Source organism: Dipteris shenzhenensis, chromosome 8 (assembly GCF_047967505.1).
Source record: "Dipteris shenzhenensis isolate YYH24624 ecotype China chromosome 8, Dip_SZ_1.0, whole genome shotgun sequence".
Classification (NCBI taxonomy): domain Eukaryota; kingdom Viridiplantae; phylum Streptophyta; class Polypodiopsida; order Gleicheniales; family Dipteridaceae; genus Dipteris; species Dipteris shenzhenensis.
In genome coordinates, this window is record NC_141603.1 from 3,103,879 (window position 1) to 3,128,477 (window position 24,599).

The 24,599-nt window shown below is 40.6% G+C and overlaps 1 protein-coding gene across 2 annotated transcripts; it reads right to left on the bottom strand.

The window, feature by feature from the left end:
• Positions 1–1,439: 1,439 nt before the first annotated feature.
• Positions 1,440–13,063, bottom strand: LOC147898968 (cellular apoptosis susceptibility protein, putative / importin-alpha re-exporter). 2 transcript variants are annotated; one of them, XM_087377978.1, is made up of 3 exons: positions 12,932–13,063; positions 9,802–12,752; positions 1,440–1,552 (listed from the first exon to the last, which is right to left on the bottom strand). In XM_087377978.1, the coding sequence occupies exon 2, from the start codon at positions 12,691–12,693 to the stop codon at positions 9,802–9,804; it is 2,892 nt and encodes a 963-aa protein (XP_087234104.1). In that variant the 5' UTR covers positions 12,694–12,752; positions 12,932–13,063; the 3' UTR covers positions 1,440–1,552. The 2 variants fall into 2 exon arrangements, with proteins under 2 accessions (XP_087234104.1, XP_087234103.1); XM_087377977.1 differs by lacking the exon at positions 1,440–1,552 and having other exon boundaries at positions 8,649–12,752.
• Positions 13,064–24,599: the final 11,536 nt, after the last annotated feature.

The window sequence follows — 24,599 nt, forward strand, 5'->3', positions numbered from 1 at the left end:
ATTCCACTCGTACCACTGCTTCTAGTAATAGAGCATGTTTCATCATGACCTAGAATAGTAGTTCTAGAGTGTTCTGTTCATATCAATGCTCATTCCTTGTAGTAACATAAAAAATTAATATTTGTAATGCTTCTTTCAAATATGTTCTTTTTGTTTCTCCAAAAAAAAAATTTTGTTCTTTTTGTATTTGATTTATTTTCTCAATGCCTAATAGCATTTCATCTCCTTGTTTTGTATCTCTAAGTCGATTGTTCATTTTTTTAATGTCTTGAGATATATATATATAAGCTTCGATACTTCAAGCCTCTCCTCGCTTGCTCCCATATAAAACTAAAATAAATGGGTTCTCAACTCCAAAACCATCTCACCCAACCCTCATGCCACTCTTGACCCCACATGTCACATTTGCTCACCCCACCACCATTCTCTCTAGTATTCTCATGGAACTTTGCATTTCAATGAATACCACCATGAGACAAACTAACCAAAAGCTTGGCAAGCATAGTCTCCCTTTCATAAGCATTTTTGTAAAGGGGAGAAGTAGACACACAGCCTAAGTCCAATAAATAGCGCCTACACTTTAACACAGAATACATCTAGAATTTTTATAAAAAAAAAGAGCCTATGAATAGTCCCTTCTCAACCAAGGGATGTTGAATTCCAACAAGGACGTCCAAGTTCGATCCACCCACTCGAAAGTTAATCATAGAGAGCAAGATGTAACATGACAATGCATTATAGACACCGAAAATGAGAAACCAGGTAAAGATTTCTTGGTTGTCAACATCATACATATCAGCTCATACAACAAAGAAGGCATTCTTAAATAAGTAAGACAACCCAGAATGTTTAACCATGCACACAGAGTGCAAAACGCGAGAATTGTAGTTGACCCATATAAAACCATCTAAGGGTATTTGAACTGCGTCAAGCAAGCCACCTTCACAACTTGGAACGGATTAGATGGGAAACTTCAGTTCTACTTTACCATACCATTGAGCACACAGAGAAAAATAAACTACTTCAATTAAAACATTCTTGTTAAGGATAAACTATTGTCAAATATAGCTACAAGCATGCACAAACTATGGCGAAGGGAGACATATTAACCAAGTATATGCTCCAATGTTTCCATATTAACAAGTAATGCAATGCTGAATTGCATGTTCAATATGCTGTGTGACGTCTTCATACACAATCTGACTTGACCAGCTGATTACGATGAACACACAAAAAGGACCAAGCTAAGTATAGACATCCAATTGGAGCCTTTCAAGGGCCAAAACAACTCATCATCTTTAATAAATTAAATCAAATTCTCCCAAATCATCACAAACAGACATTTCGGAACAGCCGCGCAAACTTGTGCATGTGGTGACAGAAAATTACAATGCTTACAGCAGCCCAAAAATTTTAGTACCCGAAAGACATCTTTTGACTGCACTCAGCGTGCTCAACTTTGTATTGGGGCTTTGAGTTCACACAAAGTAAACCACTGAAAACCCTCCCGCAGGGAAAGAGGATGACTTCACGCATCAGTTGTCAGTGACCCGTTGACAGTTCAAAGGAATCCTATCATGTTTATTGATGAAGTCCCACAAAGTTTCCCATTCCAAAACAAAGTTTCATCAATTCCACACACATTGAAAGTGGTACAGCTCATGGAGGAACACGAAGCACGTGCATGGAGATTCTTTAGTTGAACATAGCAACACCCTAGATCAAACCAATACACGAAAAGACATACATTCGTTTTTATGTGTGATAACACAGGTGGCAATTGCCACGCAATTCCCAACGTTGAACACACCTCTAAAACAGTAAGACGAGCAACACTATATCAAGAAAGTAAAGCGGTTTACTTTTAACATTTATTTCTGTGCACAAACCTACCTAGACCACGATGCTGCTCCAACCTCCGCATGCTAAATCAATCCTTAGTTGCTCAATTTGCAAGGCCTCCATGAGAAGATGTCAAGAAAGGATATCATCCTAGAGAATCAGGCTGATCCAGAATGCCAAGTACATTCCCACTCAAACCAGACACAGATGGGCCAGATTGCCGAGACCTCGATAACCAGTGACAGTTGGAGGACTGCACATGTCAGCTAGTATAGGGTGGGTTGCTGCATGGCAATCTGCCACATGGCATATCAGCATCAGATCGGCCCTGGTCCAGGCAAAAGTGCCACAAAAGTGCCACGTGCAGGGAGTTGACCCAAGTCAGCCTCTTGGTCAGCTCTTAAGGAAGGCACTCCCCCCTACTATGAGTAGAAGTGCTACTTACCTCTGCTATAAGTAGCAGTCCCCCCGCCCCATGGCATCTTGAAAAGGGAAATATCTACTCTTGCTCATGTATCTTCTAGCTTTGTAAACTGGCCTTACTTGCTTCTATATGTACATGGTGAATCTCTCCCATAGTATAGTGGCCCAGTTGTCCACTACACCAGGTGAAGTTGACTTGAAAGAGTGCCCAAGCCAAGGGGGACTCCAAGCAAATTACGTGACTTGAAGAAGATACTCCCCAGAGGTACAAGAAACCCATTTGCAGATCTGCAAGAAAGTGGGCAGCAATCCCACACAACATCAAGAATTGCCTGCACAATTTCACAACAGTCCAAGCCATTGTGGAAGAATCTGCTCCAATTCCCTGATCATAGGTGGCCTTATCTAAGCAGATTGCTTCATTGACAAAGGTATTCAAGGGTTTGCCGTTTTTACACAGCAGTGAATTATTTGGCCACTTGCAAGTATCTTCCCATCCCCAACTTTAGAGAAGATAGGCTTGATGGGTCCACTTACCCACTAACTACTCATTGTGGAAGTCCGGGTCAACCTCATAGAGGTTACGGAAGTTCACAGAGACACATACCAGAGGCCAAGTCCTACCGTCATAGTCACAGCTGTGACACTGCCAAACGAGCAATGGTTGAAGCATAAGAGGAAAAGTACACAAATGCATATGTTGTCCTTGGTCAAACAACGCAGAACATTAGCCTCAAGTGCTGATGATGCATGAACAATTCTCAAGGTCTCAAGGAGATGAGGTGAAGGAGTTTCTCAGAAAGAAGCCATAAGAGATCAGTTGGCATCCGAATTTCTTCCCAGTCCTCAGGAATTTGCTATAGTCAAAGGAGCAGCCAATCACTTTCAAGCAGCCCCATGATCTTGGAAGAACTGTCAACGGAACCCACAAAGAAGACAATGACAAGGACGGCTACCACACGAACCCACACAAAGTAGCTCTGGCAAAAACCTGGTCCCGCATGTGCCAATCAAGAAAAAATTCTTTACCTATCCCTTTCATCGAGCACCTAGACCCTCCCCCATAGTGACAACTGATCTGGTATCTACCCTATGGTTGAAACCATATGATATATGCACACGTAAATGTAATACAAATATAGTATATTTCAGGAGATGCTTCAAGAATATTTCAATGCTTTAAGCATGCGTCTGAGCCGAGGTTGGTGCAGTGCATGTCCTGCAATGCTCTGAATTTGGTCAGTGACTCATGCAAAATGTGCACAGAGAGAGAGCTGTAACATTCCTTCTTGTATGGCATGTGTCTAAAAGCACCACTATCACAATCATCTAGTTTGGATACCACATTACACTGTCTGTGTACCTCAATGGTGATGAATAGTCCATTGATGACAGCATGCCTACTACGAGGAATAGCCCCTCTGCCCTCAAGAGGAATCATCACGAAAATCTCTTCCCCAATCGTATATGAGGACTTTAAAGGAGTTTGGTAAATCATGATGACTCCAAACCAGCTGCCAATGCACGCAGGTTCAAGCACTTCCCCAATTGTATATGAGGACTGACTTCCCCAGTTGTAAAAAAGCAACTGACTTCCACAATTGTATATGAGGACTTTGAAGGAGTTCGGTAAATCATAGATGACTTCAAACCAGCTGTAAATGCATCCCAAGTGCGGAAATCTCTTCCCCAATTGCAATCAAACAACTCACTTCCCCAATTTTATATGAAGACTTTGAAGGAGTTTGGTAATCATAGATGACTCCAAACCAGTTGCACATGCACCCCAAGTTGGAGTACACTTTAGACTCAAAAAGAACTAGCCAGTGTGGTGGATCACACCATGATCAAGATTTGGGAAATGAAGGCTTTTGAGGAAGCAAAGGGGAACACATAGTGAGATGGGGCCACTAGGACTCCAAACTCTTGGGGACTAGGCCAACATGGCGCAGAATCCATGGATGGAACCGAGGGGAGGGGGAAACATGAGTACAGTCTGACGGGTCTCTTGTCTTGCCAGTGCAGCAAATGTTCCAATGGGATTCAAGTACTTGAGCCTATGTCTACCCTTAATTGCTAGTCTAGTCTGTGCACTTGTACGAGACGACTTTGAAGGAGTCTAGTAAATCATAGATGACTCTAAGGCCAACTACACATGATCTCAAGATTCAGAACACTTTTAGACTATAGAAGACCAAGCCAATGTGGTGGATTATGCCTTGATCAACAATTGGAAAACAAAGGCTTTCAAGGAAGCAGAGGGGATACACATAATGAGATGAGGCCATGAGAACTCCAAACTCTTGGCAACTAGGCCAACATGTTGCAAAATCTTAGGAACCAAGTAATAAAAAGAAAGGAAAGGCAAGTTTAAAAGATGGAATGGAACGTTGAGTATTTTCTACATATCTTTGTATGTTTTTATGCCAGTATATGATGGCGTATCATTTACGATCCCTCCCCCCAAAGTTTTATGTTAATGGAAACATTCAGAGGCCTTCAATCTTCCCTCGCCTATTTTATGAGCCGAAGATGATGTCATCTCGATGTAGGCACCAACCCATGGCAATTGATTCATCTCAAATAGGTGGTGTTAAGATGGATTTGCAACATTTCTTGCAACGACTTGCTGATATGGAGTACAACACATTTTGTGGACCATTCTAGCATGATCTCCCCTTCTTCCAATGACTCTACGCACTTGTACCCTTGCGGCAGCCTTAACAGGTATTTTAAGCACATCCTAAGTTAGAAATCTAGAATAATTTGACTTGTAGGGCTTAAATTTAGCAAAGATCAACCCATAACCTATAACGTCTTTTGTGAGGCCAAAACTAAGCCTACAAAAATTATCAACTTACCTCTGAGGCCTGCTCCCAAAGAGTAAGGGGTATTTTTACTAGCGTTGTTTCTCTCTCCTCTAGCGCATCAAGCCAAAAAGTGCTATGTGGCAATCAACCACATCAGCATGCAATCGGATGACTTCCACATGGAAGTTGGCCACGTCAACAAGTTAGCCAAGACAACACCCCAATAGGCTAGTACAATATGCCAATGATTGCATGCCTGGCTGCATGCCAACATTCTGATACATCATGTTTGGAATAGTACCAAACATTGGGCCTTGAGGACCTTGCATTCCATGATGGAAACCAGACACACCCTCGGGCTGTCCAACCAAAGCCTGAAATACAGATCCTCCACCAAAATATCCTGGGTGCATGGAAGAATTGGAAAGAGCTTGCTGTCTTGGATTGAAGGACTGAAAACTATTACCGGAACTCATACCTAGAACAAAGTGATGGTCCACTGACGGCTGTGCAGGAACCTTCTTGGTCTTCTTGGACTTCGGAGGCGCATTCAAAAGCTCCCTGAAAGTCTGTGCAAAAGTCTCCACAGCACTAGCTAACGAGCTTTGAACATTGTATCATGATCCACCTCTTCATTGTCTTCTTTTCATTCATCCAGATCTTGATTCTCTCGAGGAGCATGCTGTTCCTCCTCTTTATCGTCTACGTCATCCCTGGATTCTCTGTGTATCCTCCCCCAATCCTCATAGACATCGGCCATCTGGGCTGTCTCTTACTGGCTGACAGCTGTAGAAAATAACTTGTTCTCTTTGCTTGCCCAAACAAAACCACGACTCATCCCTAGAGAAAGTTGGTGATGTCCCAACAATGGAACCAATGAAACCGGCCTTCGAGAACCCAGTGGGCAACTTAACGCTTGAATTAATCAACAAGTAACTTATTCACAGCCAACCATGAAATAATAACAGTTAAAATAATCACCACAGAATAAACCAAAAGAAAGACAAGGAGCTAGAGGGCTCCTTGCAGTGAAGCCAAACACCCGATTGGCCCTAAAACATTAGCACCCCTTTGGGTATTTTACTATATTCAGATGGCCAAAGATTTACAGCAGAAGAACCTGATAGCTGTCCATAGAGCATCCAACTGAATATCTCGATAGCAATCACCGTTCAGTGTCCAATTCCTTGGCCAATCCTGGCAAGTCCCAAAGTAGCCAATGATATCTCAAGTGGGTGACCTCCTGGTCAACTCTGAATATCTTGGCAAGTATCATGATGGCATCGGGAAGAGAGAGAGAAGATCCCAATCTGACCAGATGCCTTTTTTATCAAATCCAGCCTCTAGCACACCCCAAATCAAGCTAGATAAGCAATCCAGGTAATAAAGATGGTGGAACAGTAGCATAGACTGATATGCATCAAGATTTATGCTCCAAAACCCCTATTAAAATAGTTATAGAACTGAAAGAGCTCTGATACCAATAAAATAGGAAGAAGTCTCACTTATTAACCATTGAATGAAATGCTGAATGCAATTGAGCCAAAACGTTGAAAGGAATTACGGCTGTTCATGAAGGATTCCTCCTTCCTATAGATGGAAGATGGCAATGGTGATGATCTGCTCACTGTGCCCTCTTCCCTACTGCTGAATTTGCTACACTGGAGGCACTTGTTGCTAATGAAGCCCTAGACCAAATCTGGAGGAAGCAGACTTTTATAGGTTTTTAGGGTAGAACTGGCTGAGTGTTTGACAAGGTCGGTCAAAAGTCAACACGTTGCCTTTTTGATAGGGAAAGTGAACTCCACATTTTTTACATGCTTTATCTTTTGCTAACTGCATCCTGCATCTGTGGGGCTGACAGCAAGGCAGATATGCCATGGGCTGTAGATGCCCATGACAAATCCACTGTTAACAATGGCACGCAAGATTTGGTGGACCTACTTAAAGGAAAATATGATATATATCATGGGCACTAACTGAGAATATAGGATTACATATCATTGAGAAGTACAAGGCTCGTCTTTTGGCTACAAGGGATGCATATGAGCATAGCATTGAGTACAAGGAGACTGTTGCTCATGAAGTCAAGATGACCACCATCTGTTCTCCTTACATGCGCAGCCTTCTCATTTCGTGTGCAGCCATCATGAAATAAATGTTAATCATATAGCCATTCAGACAGCCTTGGTGAACTTTAAAAGAAGGCTATTTGACACAGTCCCAATGTTTTTAGGTTTCTGAAAAGGAGCATAACATGTTCACACTCTCACCAAATACCCGCCATTTCTCATTTATTTACAATTTGTGCACATACTTAGAGATCACACGTGTAAGTTTTTTGTGTGAGTCGTGTTTTCAAGACTTACACTCCTTCCAGGTTATTTATTTAATTTACATTTAGATTTGAAATTCCCATAAATTGAAAAAAATCAATCACATAACATTCACCAAATCATACATAGCTCAAAACACAGAAATAGAGATTGAAATTGAGAAATATCGATATGCATGAGGTGTAAATGAGCATCACCTCTATCAAAGATATGCCTAGTATATTGTGGAAAGTGTGAATTGTGGCTACCTTCACGAAAGCTGTGACCAGCATAGCAAGATGGTGTGAATCACAGAAAATGAACTCATGGTGCATATTACCATGGAAATGAGATCTCTATAACTGATGATGACCAATGCATTGGATCTGATGAAGATACATCAGGCTGTCCATTATGGATAGAGAGAACCCTTTGTGGGGCTGACCAAGAGCCCACATGGGGCAGGAAAAGACTGGCTGGGTGTTGCCCTATACAGGCAGGCACACATGGAGGGCCCAGGTTGGAGTCAGTCTGTCCCAAATCTGGTTGGCTATCATAGATCAGGTAATCCACCTGAGACTGCCTGACCTCATCCTATAAATAGGAAGCATATTGGCTCGTTTTTTTAGTCAACTGTAACCGGCCTTCAACAAACTAAAGGGCAGTGATCCTCTTCTACTCAATCATAAACCTCATAAATAGCCACAATGCAAGCTTCAGTCACTTCAACCACTTAACAAAACTTAGAAACAAACTTCAACAACAACAAAGGGGAGGCTAGAAAGCCCCTGCTCAGTGAAAACAGTACACAATGCACCCACTAGCCCCAAATGCATCGGCGCCCCTTTCAATATTTATTTAATGCTTCTGAATGGAAATGCTTTACACCAGGGGCTCACCCCAAAACTGTTCCTCTCTGCAAATCCCCTATCTATCTTCTGGGCATCTAAACCAAGTGCACCACTAGAATCCCAGTGGCAAGGCAATCTTAGGCATCCACTTCTGACCTGTCCCAACTGAGAGGCATTCAAGCATGCAAACCACTAACAAACTGTGCTCAAAGTAGCCTCAAGGCTATCACATGCATCCACACCGTCCTGCCTAGGAACACTCTTGCCTCTGGGTGCTTGCTAGAACCTGAGAAAAACTAGAAAGGACTGCAAAACACCACACATGCACTGCAAAAAGCTTCAAAGTAACAAAAGCAAACAAATGGAAGTCCAGATCCAAAAACCCACTGTCCGGGCACAGAGGCTGAAGAGGACACCGGCCTGCAGATCTCCCCAAAGCCTCGACCTTGGGATCTGTGCCTCGAATCCGTGTTGGCAGTCCATACAATCGTACAGATTGCATTAAATGCATCGAACTTGCCTCGGGAAGCGCATCAGCAGCTGTATACTACCTCGGGGTGCATGCCATCAGCTGGGCTGCCTCGAAATGTGTGCAAGAGCTGAAGAAAAAGCCAGAGGAGCAGCAAAAGCAAGTGGGAGAGCCAAAAAATGCAAAGAAATCTGTGGAGGGAGCTTCTGTTAGGCCTACAATGTCCTAGGAGGGTGAGGGGAGAGAGATGGTAGGTGGTAGAAGGGCATGAACCTGCATGCATGACACTTGTCCCTTCATTAAAGCTCTAACCCACCTAACCAAGAACAACATTGGTTGTCCTTGGGCCCAAGTTTTAAACCCCTCTCTAGTGCCTTTGCCTTGCCCCTAGGACCTAGTGGTGCACCTAGACTTTGCCCCTAGGAACTTCTAGGAAGTTTGCACTTCCTCTAGCCAGTCCCTCACGGCCAAACTATTGCTAGACTTAACCACGATTAACCTTGGGTTAAGTGTGGGTTGAGTTACAAGATTACTTAACATCACTTTTCACGTCCCCGTGACATCAACCATTAGAGCCTATGAAGGAGCACAGATGGGAGGGGATAGCCACTGTTCGAAAAATACCATAACCTCAATCATGCATAGCAGAAACAAGATATTGATGTCCTAACTTTGCAATCTAATATATCCTGCCATAAGGTCAGCCCAAAAAAAGGAAGTAGAATGGACTATCTGATGCCTGCAAGCTGATTGCAACCATAGGCCATCCATGAAATGAAATGGACGGAAATGGCCAGTCATCGAGAATTAGTTCACCCAATAGGCTCGCGTTGCCTGACAGTTATGGACAAAGGGCTATTTTCAGAACAATTAATCCCAACGTCGAGCAGAGAGCTCACCCTATTACAGCATACAATACCTCAAATGATAGGCAGTGAGGGAATCTCTCTCTCTCTCTCTCTCTCTCTCTGTGGCCCTGCCCAAAGGCAGGGCAAAAATTTGTGCATTCATTGTCCAGCATGCAAAGTCTGTATATATATGATGGCACTTGAAACCGTTCCCATAAAGACAAGGAAGACAAGAGCTTACAGTTAAGCTATGACAGCTCTATAGTTGTTGCAAAATTGTGCCAATCCAGCTTGATTGACTGGATCCACATTCTGTTGAATGAGAAGTGGAAACTTCCCAGGTAATGATGCAGACGCCTTTGACAAGGAAGTCACAAGAAATTCCTTTGAATCCCGAATTTCCTTGACTGGATCATCCTCCTTCTTTCCAGCATTGTTCAACTGAGCATAAACCACACTGTAACCAACACCCTCATCAAAATCTGGAATTTCTAATTCTTCATCAGCCCTCTCATCCTCTGGTCGAACAAGCAATGTCATCAAGCTGTTCAACAGTTTTCCCCAGATTGGAGCAGCAGTATCTGTCTGTAACATGGGAGACTCGCAAAGAAGCTTTGTAGCAGCAACAACACACAGCTTAACTTCAAGATCTCCTGTGATAGAGGACAGGTGGGGAATCCAAAATGTCTCAAGAATATTCATCATTATGCTCTGCTGAACCCCGTTAATGGAATCAATAAGAACGCTCTGCCCATACTTGACACAGAAAAGTGACATAAAGACTATCAATGATTTGATGAACTTCCCGGTCCGTAGAGTCTGCAAGCGTATGAACAAAAGCTTCCATATCGCATCAATGTACTTAGAAATTGCTTGGTAGTCTAAGTACTCAACGATTGTGTTTAAAACAAAAAACCCATGGTGGTCAGTGTTTTTAGAGCTTATCAACTTCTCAAACACACCCAACACCTGCTGCAACTGGTCTGCCTGAATGATTTCTTGTGAAGCTTTCTGTAGGTAAGCTTGCAGCAGCCTGACAAGAGCAGGCACATTGGCTGACCTCTGCCAAAGAGTTGGGCTCAGCAGAGGAGGAAAAAGTCCAATGTAGGCAGAAGGAAGAGGTGGATTGTGGGCCTCGATAAGCTGAGCCAAAATCTGGAAAACATATGGTGCAAATTCAGCCACATCGAGGGCTAATATGTCCTGGAAAACTGGAAAAAGCCTGTTTTCAAAATTGCTCACCAACTCGGGACTCTTTTCACAACTTCTTTTCACAAGAGCGGCTATTGCTTCAAACAAGTAATGATTGAAGCTAGGATTGGTTGGGTTTCTGTACACCGTAGAGAGAATGGCCACTAGTTGTTCAATGCAACCAGAAGAATACTGGACAATGTCTCCAACAGATAAGACCCTCATAATGCATTTCATCACATAAACGTTCTCTTGCGATTCAGGTAGTTTCAATGCACTGAAAAGGTTATTTAAAAGATTTGATACAAAAGGAGCCAAATCTTGTGCACCAAAGCGCAATTGTTTTCCATCCCTTATGATGAGCATCTTCTCAATACAGGTAGCTGCATATGAATGCACTACGTTGGATTCAGACAACAAAAACCTCATTAAATGAGGCATCAAACTCAGTGCCACCTGTTTTGGAAGCTGAATTCGAAAAGTAGTCACAAATTTTACTGCGTCAGCTTTGAGAACAGGTTGCGAGTTCACATCTTGCATCTGAAGTTCTGGTAGGATAGCTGATGCAAAGAATTGTTCAATGTCAACTAAGTTCGATCCTGTTGCAACCCCTGGAGGTTGTTTGGGTGCCAAAGCAATCACCAAATATATTGCACAGTCCTTTTCTTTCCAATTCTCTGAAGGATTCGTGGCATACTTCTCCATCATCCCTCGAACATACAATGAGAACATGCCGTTAACCTCTTGAATGTAATGAGTAGACAACCCTTTTACTAGCTCACAGGCTACTCGCCTCCGTGTATCGAGATCACTGCCCTCCATGTCTCTCCTGATGTACTCCAGTTGGTTCATCTCAAAAAGCTCCACATCGTCTTCTCTAAGCTGCACGTTTGGAATCACAATGCTCTCACAGATGTTCTTCAGTGCGCCTGGCTGATTGAAAAGGTCATGATGAACACCCTTGCTAACCGTAGTCAAAAACTTGATTGCCGTAGTGGCCAGCCTATCTTGACTTGGGGAAAGAGAAACTTTCATCAATAAATCCCAGACGTCAGATGCAAATCCAGGTAGATAACCCTTGAATTCCTCTTCGTTCTTTTCCATATACAGATTAATGTTTTCACAAATTGCTGCTTTCAACTGGTCTAATACACTCTCTTTATCATTACTAGTTTCCTTCAACAACGGGTTGTCATAAACCAGGTATTCGTGAAATAGTGTCATCCACTGTTTCATGTTATCCTCGAAGAACTCTGGCAGCTCCTGATAGTTAAGAGAGTAAAATATCCTGGAACACAGCCTCTGGCACTCAAGGAGTGGCTTCAGCATGCCTGATGACTGGGCATGTGAATTTATAAGCTGGCTTGTCCTGACAAAGATGTCCAACAAAGGAGCAGCAAAATTGTCAAGACAATACTTCAGATCAGTGAAAAGCTCGTTACTTTTATAGAGGTAACGAAACTGTTTAAAAATGGAATTAGCCGTCTGAAGGATTCCGTTGATGACAGAATGATCTGCAGCAGTTTGCAAACTGGATACAAGCTCAGGTAGAAGACTTTGCCATTTTTTGGGAAAATCGTGCTTGCTGATTATGGCTAAGGCTTCGCTGAGCTGGCTCTGAATCTTTGGAGGCGAACTAAGCATCAGCCCAACAATAAGCGACTTGATTTGCTCCTTCTCTGTGATCCCAATGTCCGGCAGAGCAGGATCCACAGGCTCCCATCTGTATTTGACGTGATTTTTGAAGTTCACGGCAGCAGCCTGTCGGACCTGGTCATCTAGAGTTACTTCTGAAAGAAGCCTGAGAACAGCTATTCCGTAACCAGGCTGATCCGCCGCTTGCTTCAAAAAAACCTCTGCTAGTTTTCTTGGCTCGGGACTGGGAGCTAGCGTTTGCAAGAAGCAGTTGGAGAGAGTGTGAAGCATCTCATCAGAGGGCTGCATGGTGGCGAAGCGCAGCGTCCAGCAAAGTAGAGCAAAGGTGGTCTCAACCAAATCGATAGCTACAAACAGTACAGAAAAGCGAGAGCTTAGACGAAATGCAGGAGACAAGGGGGGGAAAGCGAAAGGGAAATGAAACCCTAAAAGGCAGCTGATAGGTAAGCACAGCAGAGGCTGGTAACAATACAAACAGAAATTCTAAAAGAGCACATGGGGAGAGGAATGGAAAGATGTGCTTTACTTGGAGATCATTCAGCTCACAAGCTTGGCTTGGAGGCAACGGATCTGTGTCTCTCTCCCAGTGTTGAATTTCATTTAGGCGGTTTAGAATTGAATTTATATGCTTGAAGTTTGGAAGGATGCACCTTCATTTGCACAAAGCTAATGGATTAGGTTACCCTCCCATTAGGTTACAAAGCTAATGGATGATTAGGTGCTTGGGCATCCTTCCACAATGTTCAATACTCGAGGACAGCAACAACATTAAAGAACACGCAGTCTGGCTTGGAGATGGTATGTCAAAGCTTTGACAGTTGGGCAAGTGTGCAACTCTAGCGAGTTGCCTAGGGCATTCTTCCACCATTCAAGTTGACTCCCTGCTTCTGTGTCCTAAGGTGTGATACTACCTTAAATCAGAAAATGGTCAAGACTTGAAATCCCCCTATTGTGGGTGCCTGTGCATTAAGTAAAGCATTGGTAGAACTCAGGATGACCTTAGTGAAACCAAAAATATGCACAAGTATTAATGTCAAGAACGTGAACAATTTTCTATCGCAAAATGCTAATTACCCCTAACTTGTGGAATGCCTTTCATATCCTGAAAATCCCACTCTCATCAGTGAAAAGGGTGTACTTGGTTATGACTTCAGCAGATCTAAAGGGATGTTGGGGTGTTCATTGGTAAATTGGTTTGTTTGCTAGACATTATCAATACAGATGGTGCTAACTACCTTCAACTGGCACTTCTAATATTGTGCTCTTTCAAAAAATGGAAGCAAGGTGTAGCCACACATTTTTCTCACAAGATGGTTCACCTAACTTGTGACAAGGACCCTCTACACAATTTTAGGCTAAGGTCCAACAAAAGGCTCGTAAAGAAGAGGAGTTTCAGAATCCTTAAAAGATGGCCTTAAAGGACAATATGAGGGAGCTAAAATGGGATGAATTATTCTTCCACATTAGATAAGGTGTAGCTCAATATGAGTAATTTAAGAGTTTACCCTTTGGGTCCTATTAAGCTATAACAGAAATAAAATGTATTAATTAGTGGAAAAACAAGAGGAGGAGTGGAAAGGCAAGGGGAGTGATAAAAATGAGAGTAATTAGTGAGAAAATCCCTCTTATCACACCGACACTCAAATTCTTTCATATCTTCATTTAGCTTAGAGGTTTTTTAAGAGTCCAAAATGGATGTCTTACATTCAAGTCCCCCCTTTGAATGAAGCTTTGAAGCTATCCCTTTGGCATTAGCTTAATTAGGGCACTCCACCTTTTCACCTAAGAATTGATTGAGTTTCTCTATTGAAAAATTTAGGCCTTCAATTACCTTTCTCCATATGGACTAGCTTGTTGAGATTAAGGGCCTTCAGAATAAGTACGTAGAAAGTGGAAGAGTAAACTAATGGAGGAATTAGGCGAGAGCCATTAGGGGGCTATTAACATAATAAAGTGCTTTTTTAATGATCAAGGGCTACTCTCTCTCTCTCTCTCTCTCTCTCTCTCTCTCTCTCTCTCTCTCACACACACACACACGCACACACACACACACACACACATGCACACACACACGCACACGCACATACACACACTCTATAGGGCACTTATTTAGCCTTCAATAATTTTAGTTCCAAAAATGCCATTTTTTCATATCAGAGGGCACTTATTCAACCTTCAATAATTTTAGTACAATTGAATGTCAAATGGATAGATAAGAGTGCCAAAAGCAATGAAAGTGGATGGAGAAGGATGCATGATCTACTAATACTCATGTAGTAGTAGTTTAAAAAATGGTTAAATAACCTTTTGATAATCTCCAACTAAATTGTGACTATGTAAAGCTAATGGCTGTATTTGAATAAAGCATAGCAAAAAATGCAAATAAGAAAATATCTTTCCATTTTTTTTAAAATGTACATCATTATTGTTTCTAAAATATGATAGGATAACAATTGAGTCTGTGTCAACATGTATTGTTCTAACTTGGAATGATGGGACATTACTACTCTCTCCTCACTTAAGTTTTAAAATATGTGTACAATCAAAAATAAATTGGCATATATCCAACACAATGACACTAAGTCAACTTAGTGTTTAAAGATGATCAAAGCTACAATAATGGAAAATTCTATGTGGCAGACTTACTATATATATATATATATATATATATATATATATACATACATACATACATACATACATACATACATACATACATACATACATATGTATGTATGTATGTATGTATGCATGCATATATGTATGTATGTATATATGTATGCATGCATATATGTATGTATGTATATATATACACATTTAATTATTTATTTATTTATGCATGCATGTATGTATGTATGTATTTAGTGTGCACGCGAGAGAGAGAGAGAGAGAGAGAGAGAGAGAGAGAGAGAGAGAGAGAGGGAGAGAGGGAGGGAGGGAGGGAGGGAGAGAGAGAGAGAGAGAGAGAGAGAGAGAGAGAGAGAGATGCTTTTATTGGCTTACAAATTTCACTATTACTCAAGGAGAAAAATCAAAATGCTATCATTTGATAAAGGTAATTCATATACAAAAAAAAGGTACATTGACTTATAAAGTTGTGTAGTTTATAGAATGATTTTGTTTAGTATCATATGATTTTACCAATATATGTAAAACATACACGTGATTTTTTATCTTTAGAGAGGAAAAACATTAAAGGAAAGCGATTTTCCTCCAAAAAAACATTAAAACATAAAAATACAAAATGAAAAAGTTATGTCTATAGTTAGCATGTCGACTCAAAGAATAAGGGGGACAACATCAACTTCACCTGAGCTACCATATGTATCATAGGATTCATTATTGATTTAAATTTCAATTCCGTAAGATAGACCTTAAAATAGTGGATGGAATGGGACCTTGCATCACCATATGCTACCTAGACTAATATAAAATATGGGATCACATGAGCATTCGTAGTAATGCTTGCAACACTAGTTAGTTGGGGAAAATTAGAGCAAAATTTGGTGGTGTGCGGTTGAAATCCTTTTTGATCTATGTAAGTGTAGACATTAAAACAATTAGTACAATTTGAAGTAAAGCTTATGTGGATAAGGAGTCCTCCCTCTAATCAATTTTTGAATCAATTGAGGGGGATGCAAGAATAAAATCTCCACAATAAGTCACTCTCCTCAATTTATGTAATAGAGTGAAAAGATGAATATATACAAAATACCCCTTAGGGCTAGGGTTAGAGGGCTAGGGTTAGGGTTTCCCCATGTCCCTTTTTAGGGTCCTCTTTAAACCTTAGTATATGGTGAAATTTACACTATTCTCACTGACTATCTCTTAATTTGCATTGCATAATTACATTGGCATATACAAAGATATCTTGGGGTTTGTAAACACTAAAAAAGGTTGCATTATGGCAACAAAAGTGTTAGAGAAGAGACTTTAAGAATCAAAGTATGAGCACAATAACTTTGCAACAAAAGTTTGTACCGAAAAGTACAACTTAGCCATTATTTCCCCCTCTTAAGCTGTAGTTGGCATATTCCAAGCTGTTGAAAGTATAAGAACTTGTCAAGAGAAAGTAGCTTTATGAAGATACCTACAACTTGTTCTTGTGTCAACGAATGATCTCCCCTCATACCAGAGTAAAGCTCTATTCCTGACTTCTCCAAATCTTTCTCTTAGGAAAAGGACATAGCTGACAAGATTAGCTTTCCACCTCTAAAAACAACAAAGGAGCTAGACCAGTTGGCCCAAAATGCAACAACTAACATGGATTTTCAAAGTGGCTATGGAAGACAAGAAAGAAGCTCGTTCTCCTTCTAGGGTGACCATGCATGACAAGGAGGGAGGCCCTCTTATGTGCATGCAGCAAAGTCAGCTACAATAGGGTTTTAGTCACTTCCCCCTAGGTTGCAAGTGATGGCTCCTTCTAGATTTGCCTTTGATGGAGAGGACACCATTATGCCCACAGCAAGAGGAACAAGTGAAAGCTCCAGAGGAGGGCACCAAGCGTTGCAAGGTAGAAAAGCAAGAATTTACGACTCCTTCGAAGGAGGACTTGAGATAGCCAATGAACCCACGCATGGTGGAGGACTTACATCAATAGAATGAAGAACCAGGGAGACTGACCATGCAGGAGATACTCCAAGCACCAGGGGAGGCAAACGAAAACATTGAAGCTCATCCAAGTGGAGCCACAAATGACCCCAAAGCAAATGAAGGAGCCACCAAGTTGCTAAACAAGACATGATTAACCAAGCAGTTAAAATTTCAGGTCAAATTTTCTCTCCCCTCCTTAGCTTATATGATCACAAGTCTGTGCTGCTATTTTTTGATTTTGGTAATGGAGAAGTGGCTTAAAGCAGATCCTAGTTTGTTTAAACTCAAGAGTGTGTAGATAAAGATTTCATACATCTAGAGGAGCTGCTTTGTAGAGAGTAGATTAGCCTCAGAAGCTTGGGATAGGGCTATAACACATACTTAGAGAGTGTTGAAAACAACAAGGAAAATTAGAGCTAGGAGAATGGTTGCCATCCAACGATCAATGGTGTAACTTGAAGAGAGGGCCAGAAAGGGTGACCAAACAGCTCAAAAACAGTTATTAAAGGCCAAAAGGGATCTATGAATATAGGAAAATTTAAGACACTAAGAGTAAAGTCTATTTCAAAGAATGGTGGGCATGAAAAATGGATGGACCAACAAAGAAACCTTTAAAACTTATAAGAAGAAAGAGAGCAAATGAGGAAATACCTCTTCTTATGAGAAAGGATGGAACAATGGCAAGAGACTCTGAGGACAATAAGGATGCTCTATATGATCATTATAGAGAGCTGGTTTCTACATCCATTGTCCCTAATGAGGCTATTCATAGGGCACGGAAAGTATGCCAGGAAGCTAGACAAAAGATTGCACAAAACTTTGATCATTTTTACTTGGAGACTCCTCTTGATTTCCACAAGTTTTTTTTGAAACTCATAGGTTCTTCTCAACTATTGCTATGGAGTGAGAGTGTGACAAATCATCAACTCTCACATCACATTAGTGCATGCATTATCAAGATGATACCCAAGGAGGGGAACAAGGAAGAAATCAGAAACTAGAGACCTCTAGCCATTCTAAAATGTAGTATAAATTTTTTGCTAAGGCCTTGGCCCTTAAAATTCAAAAGAGAATGGACATATGGATTTTTAAAGAGTAGAAAGGCTTCATCAAAGGAGGCACCTTTTATAAGCCATAATCAACATTTGGGAAGGGTGTGAGTATGCAACAGAAACCAAATAGGACATCTACTTCCTTAAAATCGGCTTTGACAAAAGCCTATGATAGGCTTGAGTGGGATTTTCTTATATAGTCTTTGAAAGACATGGGGTTAGGTTTCTTGGGTGCAACTTCTCCTAGCTAATGCCTCTGCTAAGGTAGATGTCAATGGGGAAATGACATAGCCATTTCAATTAAAAAGGTCAATAAGACAAGGTGGCCATCTAGCCCTTTTATTGTATGCAATTGCAATAATTTGTAGATGACACCAACCTTCCTCCAAGGAACACAACTCAAGATCCAAGGTATAATGGACTGTCTAGACACATTTAAACCTGCATCTCTGGCTCAATTATCAACCATACTAAGACAAGATATTCAACTCTCTCAAGTGTAGATGACAAGGGATGTCATAAGATAAATAAAGGTATATTATTTAGCTTGCTGGGGATACCTTTGGGGTTTGATATTTTTATGAAATAGTGATGGGAATGGTTCTTGGAAAGATTTAAGAAGAAGTTGGATAGGTGGAGTGGCTTTTAATCTAACCTTGCAAGAAGAAAACTAGTCCTTAACCAGTGTATTTAGCCCATAGAGATCTTTTACCTTTCTTGCTAGTCTTCTTCACAAGCTGGACTTGATAAATTCATTAGACTATGTAGATCCTTTCTTTGGGGAGGAAACAACAAGATCTCAAAAGCTAGATGGTCATCCTATATAAGCCCAAAAGTTGAGGGTGGTTTAGGGGTGGTGAACATTGATCAAGTAGCCAAGAAGCTAGCAGCAGCATGGATTATCAAAGCATTATTAAAGCCATACAAGGACTGGGCACATTTACTAATGAGAAACACTAAGCACGTTAACCAATTAGAGCCCCCAAATGGAAAAATTTCCCATTACTCTCTGCACTTTGTGGGTCAGAACTCTGTTATACAAAAGAAAGCCCATTAATGGAGGTCTCTATGGTATGCCTTAGAGGATATAAAAAGTTAGATATTTTTTACGAGAAAGGGGGCATTTATGGCTCTAGACTCCATCTAGATATTAGTAATACACAAAAACAACCCCTTGACAGATATAGAGCTTGAGACAGCCAGACTTCTCTTTAAGAAAGGTCTTTAGAGTTGGGGTCAACTATGGGACAAAGATAATCTAAGATGGAAGACTTGCTAGCTATAAGGAGAGAATTTGCCTTGAATAACAATCTACAAGCATTGGTCATGGGAAGAATAGAGTTGTGGTATTGTGACAGACATTGGAAAGGGGGAGCTTATCTAAATTATAGCAAAGAGTTCAATTGGATAGGCAACACATAGATCCTTCCTGTACCTACACCCTCTTTATCCATAGATTAGAGTATTGAACAATAGGTGGAACATTCATGATAGCAAAGAAAAGTGAAAAAGCAGGTTTGATAAAATTCGGACTAGGAAAATTCTAGAGAAATGTTGCACCCTCTTGTGGCTCATTCTACACATGGCAGCAGTCTCTAGACCAATGCAAGGAGCCTTTAGGTAAAGGAGATGGACTTTGTAGAAGATATATTTTCCATGTTTTTATGGCATGCCCTTGCTCGAGAGCAATATGGAAAATATATTCAAATCAATACACAAGAACCACTCAGCAAGAAGGCAATTCCTTTGCAAGATGCATGCAAAATCAAGTAGGAAGAATGGACAATGATTGGAGCAAATGCCTTGTCGTGTATTTGCATAGCTAGAAATAATTTGTAGTTCAACCAAGTTCATACTAATCTAGAAGTGGCTTTTGTATCTTGGTGATCCAGGAACAGACAGGAGAGATTCATCAATATGGTAAACATCTTTAACAAATATGTGGACCAACTGTAGGATGAGATGGGAGAATTCTCCAGAAATGGACTAGGAATCAGTGTACCCCATTCCTAAGTTACTCCTGAGAGAGCTACAATAGCTAATGGGAATAATGATGATATCCCCCCCCCCCCTTTCTACAGATGGGCAGAATACTGAAGTCAAAGAAGAACCACTTTGAGCTCATGTTCGGGATTTTGCATGAACTAACTAAATGCACCAACTACTAAGAGCTTGCGATTGTTAAGTAAATCAAGCTTCCAATAAGCTATTTATACTATCAAGGACTTGTGTTAGGAGACTTGTCATGTGCTAATGATTTGGTGTTGCACTCCATTGGATTAGGGAGGCTTTATCATCTAAATGAAATTGTTGAGAACCTTTTGGGTATATTTGAGAATTGTCATTGTCATTTCTTCATATTTATATGCTAAGAAAATAATGGAGCATATCCTTCATGTTAAACTTTTATTTGATCTGGCCTTTGACTTAGAAATAAGGTGTCCATTAGAACCAATGATGATTAGGTCATCAACTTAAAGAACAACAAGAACAATGTCTTTTGCTATCTTTTTTTACGTAAAGTGATGGATCTAAATTTGATGGTTGAAATCCCATTTCAAGAAAGTGTCTAAAAGTCCTTGCATTCCAAGTACATGGTGCTTGTTTTAAACCATAAAGGGAATTTTGTAGTTTGCAAAATCTTTTCCATGCCTTGGACAATATAACCTTTAGATTGTCTCATGTATATTTTTTCATCCAAATATGTCAAGCATACTTAACATTTATTGATAGGCCGATCAAAATGTTAATAAAGGGCAATAAATCTTCTAATATTGATGATCTTTATAGCTGGTGCAAAGGTCTATTCCATATTCTTGAGCATATCCCTTAGCAACCTATCTAACTTTGTACGTATCAATTGCTTTGTCTAAGTTGACCTTGACTTTGTATACCCATTTGCAACCAATGGGCTTCTTTTAAGCTATTAGATTGAATAATGACCATATTTGGTGTTTGATTAGGACATCCATGGCATGTTGCCATTTTGGATGCTTCCTTCAATAATGTGGGCTCTTCCATTTCCATGATTTTAGCCATGAATGTAAGACTACTTTTGTATTCCATCTCTGTGGCGCTTTCTTTTCTCCAGATGATCTTCTCAATCATGCATTGGATGATTCAAGCATGTCTTTACTAACTTTGGTTGTTGTAGTATCCAAATTCTCCTACTTTTTATGCTTTCCTTTGCCCTATGTGGTCATTGTGGACTGAACACTTTTTGAATGTAACTATTTTTGAAATATTTAATATTAATGAAGATGGGACTTAAACAATCATAGAATGATCAAAGTATGATGATGTCTCATAAATTATCACATCTCTAGAAAGAATGAGCTTCTTTAAGTAGAACCTATAATCTACATGCTTTGGATTCATCATTGTATCCTATGGAAACACGTTTAATAGATTTCTTATCTAGCTTGTTATGAATTCAATGTGTGCATATGCAAGAGAGGCCAAATACTCTTAAATGGTCAACTAAAACCTCTACACCTGAAAAAACTTATTTAGGAGTGATGTTATACAACATTGTGGTTGGACTTTAGTCTTGGATGAAATGGAATGGAAGACAACAAGAGAATGCAATGGAGTGTAGTTGCAAATGGATAATTAGAAAGTACAGTATTGGGCAATGTATGGACAAACCAACTTAGGTGTAAATGTCCTAAGTGAACTTACTAGGACTAACCTCTAAGTGAGCCTACAAGGCCATAATAGGGCTAAAATGTCAATAAACACCCATTTATGATATGGCTTAGTAAATGAGGTCTCATAGACATCAAGATTTACAATAGCTTATGGAGCTAGTACGCTCCTAAAAAGCCTTAAAAGGTTGCCCTATAATCAGCCTCACAACTAGAAGTTGCCTGTAGGCTGCTTCATGCTGAACCAAGAAATGCATGAAGGCCCAAGCATGAAATAATTGCCACCGTGAGACACCTGCCTGTTGTAACAACTAGCCCAATCATCACTATCTGGAAAAGCATGCATAACCAATGAAGAATTATCATCATGTAACAATCCCAAATGTTGTGTGTGCCTTTCAAATATCAGAAGACACATTTCATTTCTTGCCAACCTTGTGTACTAGGCTTGTACATGAATGCCCTTAGCTGATAAACTGCATACTACAAATCAAGCTTAGTGTGACATAAATAGATAAGGTAGCCAACAACCTACTAGTAAAAGAGTGGCATCAAATAAATCACTCCCATCCTTAGAGGAAAAAATGGAAGCTAGGCTATAATGGTGTCAAAGCTGGCTTACAATACTTTGATTGGCTTATGATTATGCCCCCTCAAATTGAACAAACCGGATGCCAAGATAGTAATGCAAATGGTCCATATTTGACATGGAAAATGATTTTTTCAAATCAACCTTGAAAGTAGCAATGTGTTGAGTTTCTTTCTCAGTAATAAGCATGTCATCCACATAAATAATTAAGATGAGAAAATCTACTGCACTCTTTTAGAAGTAAAGAGTTGCTTCTGTATAACTATTTTGAAATCCAAGGCATATCAAATGTGTATGTATTTTAGCATACCATGCATGAGTGTGCATGATTCAATCCATAAAGGGCCTTTTTAGGTAGCACACCTTGTTTTCAGAGCCCTCAACCTCAAAACCAAGAGGTTGGCTAACATAGACTCCCTCAAGAAAATCACCATGAAGGAGAGAAATCTTAATGCTGAGTTGATAGACCTCCTAAAGTGTGTATGAAGCAATAGCTATGGCACAATATGGTAGTGATGCGTGATGTGGGAGCAAAGGTTTCCTCAAAGTCAATTCTGTGTTGCTGAGCACGTTGCCTTTCGCAACAAGGTGGGCTTTGTAGTGGTCTATATTGCCATCAACTTGTAAGTTGAAATAGTGCCTATGGAATGCTTGCCAAGAGGCAAGTCACACAACCCCCATGTGCCATTTTGGTAGTGTAGGTGGCGGAAATATCACCAAACTCCAAAAAATTGCTATGCATCTACCTTTGTGCACCTTGAGTGTGGGTATCCAGGATTTATCTTGGTTGCTATCCCTAAAGGTATCCAAGAGCCACCTAGGGACTAATTTTAGCACCCTCTCCTATGCATCTACCTGTTCAATAGCATGATCATCAAGCTATGACAAAATCCAACTAAACATGGGCAATTGCTATAAGCTGCGGGATTTGAACCCTACAAGAGATGATCTAAATATGTATTTCATTGAAAGAGGGCAACAATGAATTAAACACATTCGAGGCATGTAAAAAAGGTTGTTTTTGAATGGCTAGCGAAGGCAAAGCTACATATCCAACCAAAACAACATTCTTGCTACTGCTGCTGGCAATTACCTTCCCCATGCTACACTGACACAATTTATAATTATTGCTTTATGAGCTCTATGTGGGGGTTAAAGGTCATTGTGCCTTTACCCCAGTTATGTATAATACTTAAACACATATATAAATGAATGAAAAAGAAGATTGGGGTGTTCTGCACCCACCAAAACTTGTGTGGCTCCATGTTTCTCTCTCTCCATCTTCCATTCTTGCTTCCATTGAGAGCACTCTCAACTGGTATTAGAGCCCGGGTGATCTAGCTGAGTGTGCATGAATGCCTGGAAGTTCAGCAGCTCTGTGGGAGGAACGAGAAGCTCTGTGGGAAGCTTTATGGGTGACTTTACTTGCATCCGAGTGTGCAAAGACCTTGGAGGAACCTTTGGAAAAGTCACTTTGGATTTGCGAAGTGGTTTTGAGAGCCTGTTAAGTGTTTTCAAAGAAAAAGTCGTTTTTTAAGCTTTCCCCTATTCCGTTCAATGACAGAGACTCCGTATTGACTTGTAGAGGCAACTATTACTTGTTTTTGGTGTCCATTTCACTTCACGAGTTTGGAAACACCTTTATTCTTGAATCTAGGATCATTTCATTGGATTTCTGACTCACTATGTCAGTTTCTATGTTTTTCTGCTCGGGTGTTGGAACTCAAGTTTGGAGCAACCATTTGCAGATCTATCACTTCCGATGGACTCAGGAGGTCCTAAAATTTCTATGTTGCTCATCATTCGCACTCCGATGGAGTTTACAAACAGTTCTATTTCCAAAAATGTTTTTTAGTCCATGTGTTGGACCCAGTGATTGAGACCACGGTTTCCAAAACCGTCTATCCCATTGCATTTCGAACGCCCGAAAACCCCTACCTGTCAGTTCTTGCATAATTCGGTGGAGTATTTTTAGAGTTATAGATCTCTGTATATTGGATTTCATCTCTCTGTTATGTATTTTTCATTATGCCACATGGCAGTGGTGTTGACTCCCATTTCTCACTCATTGGTTGAGATTTTGGAGTTCCAGTAGAAGAGAGATATTTGCAGATTTTCTTGCTGAGTCCGATTATGCAATGGCGCCCATGTTTTGAAGCATCTCAGGTTCTATTTTTAGTAGCGATCATTGCTGTGGGACCATGATTTCTTGAGCATACCTTATGCAAATCACTCTGGTTGTAGTTTGAGCCATGTGCGCTCACTCGTGTGTGCATTGGGTTGCAGTGGATGATTTATAGGCCATTTGGATGC